We start from the raw sequence: 10,406 nt of genomic DNA on the forward strand, positions 1-10,406 counted from the left end.
TGGGTCTGGGTTTATCCAGAAAACCAACTTTCCTCTTTTCCAGACGCCTACCTTGTATGCATCTCTTCCACCAACTGTGTGTGGACCAGTGGCTCGCCATGAGCAAGAAATGCCCCATCTGCCGAGTGGACATTGAGACACAACTGGGAGCCGACAGCTGAGGGAGGAAGCTAGCCAGTGGACGCCCCGTTTCCTTCACCAGGCCCCGCCCCCTCGCCCCCCCACGGCCATAGCCCTTGCAGCCAAACTTTGCCTTCTGAGCCATTTGACGTAGAGAAGAAGCCTGCAAGCACATTTGGTGGAAAGAGAAGTTGGTATTAGTGTCTGAGGGAGAGGAAGGGGTGGGGGGACCCACCCATCCAGAATGGTGACTGCCTCATCGCCTTGCTGCGCAGGGGGAGGGAGCTGGCCGTGCCCAGAGCAGGGGCGGGAAGCGGGGGGCCCAGCTGCTGAGAACTAGATGTGATCTCGAGGGTACTAGCTGGTGACCAGCCCCTCAATCCTGTCCTTTGAAGGATTGTGTATATACCTCTTGACCACGTAGAAACCATGTAGGGGTCTCTAGCTATTCTGTGGATGGCAGCCAGAGCATGTTAGCTTAAGAAAAATGTCGTGTGTGGTGCTCTCGTCATCTGTGGTGGACATGTCGCTATTACTGAACTTGCACCAAATATTTCTCATTGAGTTTCTTGTTTTGGTGCCTGACCGAACCAACCAACGACAGCCCCAATCTTCCCGTCTTTATGAGCAAAAAGGAAAAAAAAAAAAGGAATCAAAGGTTAAAAAAAAAGAAAGAAAGAAAAAGAAAAAAGCCAAATCCTGTTTACGGTGAAAAAGGATGAAAATTTTTCACCCAGGTTGGGAGGCGGGAGGGGGGTTCTTGTTTGTTGTTTTTTTGTTTTTTTTTCCTTGGGCTTTGTTTTTCTCATGTTTACAGTGCACGGAGTGTGGAAGGGGCATCTGAAAAGGGGGTAGGGCTTAAAAGGAACAGATGGGGTCTCTCTGGGTTTCTGAGGCTTTTGGGGAAGGCGAGGAGGGCAGAACCCTCGCCACTGAAGGGGGCCCATATAAAGGTGAGCTCCCAAGTCCTGGGTCCCATTTGCTTGGTCCCAGCTGTCTTCCTAGGTTCCACACTGAACCAGGGAAGACGCAGTCTCCAGCCACAGTGGCCCTATGTTCCTGGGAGCCAGCAGCCCCCTGCGCACTCCAGTTCCTAACTTTATCCTGAGCTCTCGTCTTGCCACAAAGAGGCAATGTAGCCACTGCCTCCCTATGCAAACAATTAACCAGATGATGCAGATGAAATAGCATTGGCAGCGTACACTTGGCCTTGGCCAACGCTCTCGCTAGCACTCAGGGCTGAAGTCAAGTCCCTAAATTTGGGAGTAACTTGAGCATCCTCCAGGATCCTGTCTGATTAGCCCCTCAGAGATGGCCCTTGCTATGAGATCACTTGCCTGGGCTGGGAGGCCCGTGTCCCTAGCCTCTTGATTGTTTGATTCTGCTAATTCTAACCCAAGTGTAGCTCTTAATCACGTGTAAAAAAAAAAAAAAACGACAGGGCACCTGGCATGCTGTGACCTTCCTTTGCCCCTGGCCCTCCTCGTCGTCCCTCATTGGCATTGCTCTCAGAATCCAGCCCAACCTCGACCCCTAGCCCGTCTCAATGCTCCTGTATCAAAGAGCTAGGGTGCTGGTCGGATAAAGGAAGAAACCCCATGAGGATGAATCAGGACCAAAATTGACAGGGGACCACTGGACTTGAGAGAGAACTTTCTAGCACAACGGATACCATCACGAAGGAGCGGCTGTCTATCCACTATCCAGACGAAGGTTACACCCACGACCCATCTTCTGATGTCTCCTAAAATCTCTGTTGAGTGCCTACTGGGGCAAGAGTTGATGAAGATGATCACTAAGGCAACGTCTTTGCCTGGTGGAATTATGAGAGGATCAGGGAACATCCAACATTGCTTATGGTGGACGGTCAGACAGTGAAGACCAGGACAACTTTGGTTGCTTGGACAATGTCTCCAACGCCAGGGCTGGATACCCACCAGGTGGGGAAAGAATGTTTGAGTCAGGATGTCAGGGAGCTGCTGACCGAAAGCCACCAGGACTTGTGAATTCTCTCCTGCTCCTCCCTGGGGCCATGCCAAAACCAAGATTTCACCATAAGACTGTGGCTCAGAGATAACTGGGGTGGTCCAGGCAGGTCTTTGCTCCCCGAGGCCACTCACTCTCTACCCTTTGCGTTGAGGCTGTCCTGCAAGGCTGGCAGGGAAAGAGAATTGGCCTGGGGGGACTGGAACTAGTGTCCCTGATTCTAGTCCCAGCTCCTCACAGGCAAACGGAGAGATGCTGGAACCTCCACCCACACCCTTTGCCCTGCTGGGCCTCGGCTTCCTCAGCTGCGACCCAAGGAGGTTGGATTGGATGCTCACTAAATTCTCCCGATACACACCTTCTGTGATTCTTTCTAAGGTCAATGCATCCTTCAAGTAGAGTTGTTGCTGCCCATGCTGCTGAGACTGAGAGGCCTTTTATGCCCCCACATACCTGCTTCAGAGGCTGAGGTACGCAGGCTGAGGGAGAGGGTAGAGTGGTTTCTCCTTGTTCCCGTTCACGCAGGCTCTTTGCAAGCCCCAGCCTGGGGCAAGGGAGGGGTTGTTCCTGCCGCCCCCTCCCCTTCCCACCTACCTGGGGTCCCTGTGTCCTGATGGTAGGGGCTGGAGTAGCACTTAGAACCCGCCCAGTCCCCGTTTCGGGACTTCTGATTGGTTGGAGGAAAGCCTCCTCTCCGGGTCCCCAGACTGGCCATTGAGCCAGAGCTGAGTGGAGATGAGGCAGGGCCAGGCCTCGGCATCTCACATCTACCATCTCCAGGAGAGAGTCGTATGTAGTTCTCCTGCTCAACTCAAGGGACTCAGACCCTTTTCTGACTGAGACGCATGAGTGCCTTTGACAGCGGCCCCAGGTTCAAGTTGGGCCTCCTAACCGCAGCCATGGCTCAGCAGGTCCGCCTAGGACACCAATCAACCCAAGCCACGAATCCAGCTGGGCACAGGCAGAGGGCAGCAGGGGCTGCACGTTCCGTTCCTCCACCTGGCTAGGCCCCCAGGTCCCCGTGTCATTTTCGCCACCACCTGTGACAGGCCTCAAGTTCTCCTCTGCAAAGGCCCCCAGCCTCCGTGCAAGCATTCTTAACTCTTTACGCCTAACGAACAAGCACAGTTTTTTCAATGGTGAAGAAAAAGCACCAGACTATTGTTTTTTTTCTTGAAGAAATCCCCCAAGCCGCCCTGCCTGCGGGACAAACATTCCCCACGTGGGGCTGTAGCAACGTCTGTCAGGTCCCCTTGTGTTTCATCTTCCGCGCGCGCGTGTAGAGCAAATGCTAGAGCGATTTCAGCTGATAGAAAAACAAAAAAAGAAAAAAAAAACACAAAAAATAAAAAACATGGCACGTTGCTAGTTTACAGGGTTTTGTGAGTTTCAATGCCTTATATTTAACAATCATAATTTATGACTAACTTGTAGATATCGTGGGTTCTTATTTAATTATTTTTATAGTTGTTTTGCATTTTTAATTATAATTTATTTATTTAGAAAGGATACTAATGTTTTTTATTGCTCCTATTACCTCATTTTGGCGTCGTTTCTGGGAGTGGAATGCTTTGCATGCATTGGTACGATGACAACTGCGAAAACAAACAAACAAAAAACCCATTTTAAATAAAAGTCTGCGAACTTTATTTCGTCCAAACTATCAGGGTGTGTGATTGCAAGCTGTCCTACTGTGGTGCTGGCCTCTTTGGATACATTCCATACGAAATGCAAACCTTTGATTCTGTATGCTGTGATCTAGTGAAAAGCTCCAACATAGTGACTGTATTTAGCACATATATAAATATAATTTGCACTCGTCAGCAGGCTGGGGTAATCCTTTCACTTGGCACCCTTGGCCCCTCCCCCAGCCCTCTTTCCCACCTCAAGCCTGCTTCCCTTGTTCCCTCCCCCTTCCTACCTCCTCAAGCCCACTCATCCTCCCTCCCCTGAGGACTGTCTCAGGGCAAAGGGGGTCATTGGCTACTCCTGGGCTCCCACTCACTATGGTTCCAGAATTGGGGTCCTTCAGTCACGGCGGGCATGGTCCTCTGAAAGTCAAAAGGCCTGTTTTATTAAGGGGAAGGCCGGAAGACTTTGGTTTTTACACCAGCTCCACAGCTGGCTCCCTGGGATCAAGGGCAAGTTCCGGGTTTTCCTGAGTCAGCTTTCTGTTCTTGGGGGGGAGGGGCAAGATGGGTCCCCCAATTCAGAAAGAATATACCACAGTCCCAGGTGAGATCACAAGGATGGGTCTCATTCTCTTGGGAGAGACGGAAGAGGAAAGGAAGGGGGAAGGCACGGAGAGAAATGGAGACCAGAGGGAGTCAGTTAAGAATGACCTTAGAGAGCTGGTCAGAGCAGGCACCCGCAGGGTCCTCTTAAATACTGCGTCCTGCAGGTGGCAAGGAGGCCAACTAGGTAGCTACATCCTTGGGTGTGAAACGTGGACTTTCTCAGGGCTAGGTCATTCCCAGATTGAGCGGAGATCCATGTCCTGTTGCCAGAGGGAACTAGCTGGGAGACTAGAACTCCCAGACTAGGGTGTTTGGGATCCGCACCCTCCACCACCACCAGGCTTGTTTGGAACCTTCGTGGTTGCGCCATCCCTCGTTGGCCAGCACTGGGATATAGAATTGCACCATGCCTTCTCCCCACCACCGCTCCTTGCCTGTGTTCCACAGAGGCTGCAGATACTGCAGATACTAGCGCCTGCTGTGGAGTTAGAGGGGTCTGGCTCCAGACTCGCAAGTCTGTGTAAGAGCTGATGGTGAGGAGGCCTCGAGGAAGCGGCCATAGATTAAGCCTGTGAGTGGGCAGGCACCCTGGCATGCCGACCCTCCCCTCTCCCTCTTCTCCTCACTCACCCCTCCCCCTTTCTTGGCTCTTGACATCACTGCCTTTGCCTGGTGGGTAGCTCCACCCTCCACAGGAGGCCCCGTGGGTTTGGATAGCTCTGGCACGAAGGAGGAAATTAAGACCTGGGGTTGCCACACCACCTACCTGTGTGGCTAGACCAGATGTGGTCCTTCGGCCCCACCCCTGGGCTGGGGCTTCTTGCTTGCTGCTGCCTTGCTTCTCCTCTGCCGATACCCCGGAGCCTTGCTTTCCTTGGAGATGGCCTGTGGAGTCACCCACCACGCTGGTGGAGCACAATCATCACACACTGCCAGACCTGGCAGACACTGCCCCCTTCAGGGCTCCGCATGGCCGTGTTATGCCGTTGTGTGGGGTCAGAGGAAGACAGGCCCTACGCTCTGGCTGGCTATGACCCACCCTGAGCCTCCCCACTCTGGGATGCGGTCTTTCCCCCCTCAGCTGTGGAGAGGGCCACGCCAGGCTCTCCGAGGGGTCATTTGCTGCCCCTGGTAGGTGAAAGGATTACCCCTGGTGTTGATTGTCCTTCTTTTGTAATCCTCCTGCTGTTCTCTTCTGTTGTGCTGTGCAACCTTTTGCTACATAGACTATTTTATAGCAGAAAGCTAGAAAAATATTTATTATGACTATTAAAGCAATAGTGCATCAACGAGCAGGCGGAGACATTAGGAATTGTGTAAACGCTTAGATTCACTTTGGGTGGATTTTTTTGTACTTTATTTACAATGAATAAAAACGAACTGCATTGCTAACTACACCTCACGAGTGCAGAGTGTTTGTCTCGGTGCCTGTCTAAGGCACGTGGAAGGGGAACGTCAGAAGAACTTCTGCTGGCCACTGTGTTCCCCAAGGGCTCATGTGTTGCTTGGTCCCCAGCTAGGTGCTTCTGAGAAGTGGGAACCTTTATGAGGTGGGATTTGGTGGAAGGATGTTAGGTTACAGTGGCCGGGAACTCCAGTAGTGTCATGGGGGCTTAACCTCCTCTTCTCTACTTGTAAGCCACCAGGCAGGGACTTCCTCAACCACTCCATTCTGTCATGGTGTTCTGCTCCCCAAAACTGGAAACCCGAATGATGCTTTCCTTCTAGTATGGTGATTACAGCAGGCATTTTGACACAGCAAAAAAGAAAGCTGGCTAACAGTTTCCTTTGTCTCTTAGCAGAGTCAGCCACCTGCTACCTGTCTTCCAAACTTTATAGATTTTTAAGGGGGAAGTTCCCAGTTTTGATCAACTTTCAAACAGCCTGTTATATATTTACTTGTTCTGTAGCAAAACGGAGCTTGATTTAAACAGTTGGAGTGGGTTTCCAGCCCATCGGAAGAGCCCAAACTCTTGGGCCATGGACTTAGTTGCAATGTATTGTCTCGGAGGCCTGAAAACTCACGTTGTCTTATAAGCTACAAACAGACCATAGCAACCAATTACAAAAAAAAAAAAAAAAAGCAATGGACATTTTTTAAAAAGAGTGGTTTTAGACTCATAGAAAAAATGCAGATAAATTGCAGAGAATGTCTGTATAGACACTCCCCCCCACACACACATACACCTGACGACCTTCCTCTGCTCTTAACACTGTTCATTAGTGCAATACGTGAGCCAATATTGACACATTATTATTAAAGCCCATAAGTTACATTATGTTAATGAGCCATTTAAATTCTTACTTCATGTTCAACCAGAGGAACCGAGTTCTGTCTGTGGGTTTTTATGCATTTCTTTTCCATTGGAATCATGAGTCAGGATCTTGGTCCTTGTCTCAGCAGCCAGCTGCCATGCCCGCTGTGTGAACATGGAACATGAGTATAACACTGTCACTCCCGGGTGTTCAGCTAGGTCTAGCTCTCTAGCCCGGGTCTCTACAGACCCAGCTCTTTCTAGCTCCTGTTTATGATTTAGGTGGAGCAGGGGTAGCAGGGTTGTGGGAGCTGGTGGGGATCAGGAGCAGCTTCCCTTAACTTGGCGTCTACTCTCCACCCATTGAGCCTTCCCGGTCTTTCCTCTTGCTCCCTCACTGCACTGCCAGGAGGAAGGTGGTTTCTCAGGAAGCACAGGGGTGAACTCTCTCTGGGCTCCATGAGTTAAGGCCACTAGAATGATCCTCAGGCTAAGGAGGAGAAGAGCCTGTCCTCGCTCCCGGGTGTCCTTGGTGCCTCCAGGACACACCGCCTGCAGCAACACACCCTGCCACCAGCTTCTGCTGCCCCACCTCCCCGGTCCCAGAAGCACCTTCCATTCTTAAGCCTTCTCTTACCAGGAACTTTCCTTTCTCAGACACAGCAGGTACGTGTCGTTGCCCACACATGCAGGGCACTGCCTTTGAACTGTGACTGGAGCTGCTTTCCTATGTTTCATCTGATGGAAAGCTCTTGCTGTGGGTTCCCCATGCATTCCTGGTAGCTGTGTGACGTTGGGAAGGTTACTGAAACTCCCGAGGCTTCACTTTCTCCATTGATTGATATTGGAATAATCAATAGCATCTGTTTCATTGGTCTTTATTTTAGTCTTTTAAACTTTTAGCACGTTGAAAACAACCACATCACATAAGTACACCGGGAAAAATGACACGATGGCATACAAGCACTGTGTGTGTGTTACATATGTGAATCTACTCTTACTATTGATGTCTATAGTTTCGGAACAGCATAGCTTAGACAACCACACACTAAACTGGTCAATTTGGCCATAGAATCATAGTCTAAAAATCGGAATGAATGCCCTTAGCTACATTTTGTTTGCTTGGTTTTTTGAGACAAGGTTTCTCTGTGTAGCCCTAACTGTCTTGGAATTCACATTGTTGGCTAGAAAATCACAGAAATCTTTCTGTCTCTGCCTTCTGAATTCTGGGACTAAAAATGAGCACCACCATACCTGACTTGCTCACCTACATTTTTTTTTCCATTCTTGGGAATGTTTTTTTTCCCCTCTCTTTTAAAAAATTTTCTTGTTTTTACATCCTAACCAAAGCTTCCCTTCCTTCCCCTCTTCCCAGCTCCCACCCCCACCCACTCTTCTCCACTGTTTCTCTTCAGATTCAGGTGGGCATCCCATGATATCAGCCAGCCATGGGATGTCAAGCTGCACTGAGACCAGGCACCCACTGCTCCACCAATGTTGGATGAGGCAATCCAGTAAGAGGCAACAGAGTCGGAGACAGGTCCCGTTCTCACTGTCGGGAATCTCACACAAAGACCAAGCTGCACAAGTGTAACATATATGCAGAGTGCTTAGGTCGGGTCCATGCAGGTTCCCTGGTTGTTGGTTCAATCTCTGTGAGTGCCTGTGTACCCAGGTTAGTTCATTCTGTGGGTTTTCTTCTGGTTCCCTTAACACCACTGGGTCCTACAATCTTCCCCCACTTCTGCAAGATTCCCTGTGTTCTGCCTAATATTTAGATGGGGGTCTCTGCATCTGTTTCTATCAGTTGCTGGGTGAAGTTGGGCTAGGCACCAACCTATGAATATAATAGAACAGCTTTCATGTGATCTAAACCAAGAGCCCAGACGTGTTAGCAGGACTCTGGGCTCCAGTGGAGTGTTTAACTTAGATCTCCTTCCTGCATTTGTGTTACCCACCTCACAGCATCATTGCTGAGTCTTTAATGTGACATTAGATTTGTTATACACATAAAAAATATTGTCACATTCACTAAATAAATGATTGCCGCCTTCATTTAAAGGTAGACCTTAGAGCTTCAAAGCCTTAAAGCTTCAACCACCTACTTTTCCTACTTTTTGCCATTCAGATACAAGCCAGGTGCAAGGCTAACCAGAAACAAGCCCTAAATCAGCACAGCTGTATCGTCCTGAAGTTCCAAAGGCTTTGTCAATGTTTCAGGAACTGTGGGATAACAGAATACTTGGAAGACATTACTAACCTTTATTTACCACGAACCTGAATTTGTTTTCCCTGAAACAGAAAAATATTTGGAACTATGAAAATCACACAATGCCCTTTAAAGATCAAATCATGGGCGACGATTAGTAATGGCATAATTTTTGCAGTTTTAACGTGGACATTACGATGGCCCACTGAGCATAGCAATCATCACCTAATATATTATGTAAAGAATGAACGCCAGCAAAAGGCCATCTCAACACTCCAACTGGGGAGGCAAGCCTGTGAATCTGAGGGGCAGCGTGAGAAGCCATCACGTGTCGGCCCTGAAGACAGATGAACTTCGTTACCTCTACTGCCGAATGTGGCAGGGTCAGTGACACTCCACGTGCCTGGCAACTGGTAAGGAAGAGTAGACTCTGTCACAGCCAGACCAGAGTCAAAGGAACAAAAGCATTAAGACTGAGGATGGGAGCCTGTGCCTTGGGCCATAGAACTCATGATAGATTTCCCAGCATATACACTTGAGGCAGAGAGGGTCTCACATGTCCAAGGACGCCTCCCACTTTCCATGTATCTGAGAATGACTTTGAACTTCTGCTCCCTTTGCCCCCATCTCCTGAATGCTGAGGTGAGAGGGGCGCATCACCACACAGCTTATGGGTTGCCGGGGATCAAACCCAGGGCTTTTGGGAATGGTAGGGAAGTTCTCTATCAACTGAGCCACACCTTTAAGCCCCTACCCCGCCATTAACTGGTCAGCCTTTTCCCCAAATGTCTTTAGTTTTCAGGTAGAAACAAAATGGCAGAAGCTGAAGGAAACTGGGGAGAGTCTGTGAGATGTGTATTGGAAATACCAGGGGCAACTGTCCAGTCCTTTGCAGTTTAGGGCCTGGGTTAAAAAACATGAGGGGGTGGAGGAAGCAGGCTAAACAACAAGTTTTAAGACGGTAATGATAAGGTTATCCCAAGGACCTAGATTCAAAGTAGTCGCTTAAAAAAGTATTTCTTCAGATCTGAACTCCTGAGGATAGGTACATAGACATTGCTAATAGAACTGGAAAAATAAAGCAATAAATTAATCTAAAAGCCAAAAAAAAAGTATTTCTTCAGTTTTGTGTTGAAATCTGATGTAGATACCTATAGTATCTATTAAGAGACACACTGCATATAGCTTTAAGACATCTCCTGTGCAGGATTTCAGGGCTTTGTAATGAGCCAAACAGAGTCCAGATAGGTAGGTTTGATAGGAAGATACAGAAGAAACTGAGGGAAGATTCATTACTGCGTGTGCATCCTAAAACCTGCTGTTTCTGGATGATGTTGCCTTTGGAAGTCAGTGATGGAGCTTGTCGACACGGTTTCCTTGGAGATGATGATGTCATTTCCACGATGTTCATTGCTCATACACATTGGAAGCACACAGATGGTTACAATGCTAGGAAGTCCTGTGTTGGCACTTACAAACACGACCATGAAGGGTTCACGTGGCTTCTGTTCTCTTGTCTTCAGTGAACAGAGATAGGTTCCCACAGCAATCCTAATACTTGAGAAGAAAGTCCCTATCCAGCAGGGCTGCCATGGTCTT

At 49.0% G+C, this 10,406-nt stretch overlaps 1 protein-coding gene across 1 annotated transcript in view; it reads left to right on the forward strand.

The window, feature by feature from the left end:
- Rnf165 (ring finger protein 165) overlaps positions 1-5,730 on the forward strand; it is a 99,823-nt gene extending 94,093 nt beyond the window's left edge. Inside the window, exon 8 of the mRNA XM_041640848.1 lies at positions 44-5,730. Coding sequence (XP_041496782.1) covers positions 44-161 — 118 coding nt within the window. The 3' untranslated portion in view covers positions 162-5,730. The remainder of the gene's footprint in view (positions 1-43) is intronic.
- The last annotated feature ends 4,676 nt before the right edge of the window (positions 5,731-10,406 follow it).

This window comes from Microtus oregoni, unplaced genomic scaffold (genome assembly GCF_018167655.1).
Source record: "Microtus oregoni isolate MIOR12 unplaced genomic scaffold, Mior012 000065F_ref0000479, whole genome shotgun sequence".
Lineage (NCBI taxonomy): Eukaryota > Metazoa > Chordata > Mammalia > Rodentia > Cricetidae > Microtus > Microtus oregoni.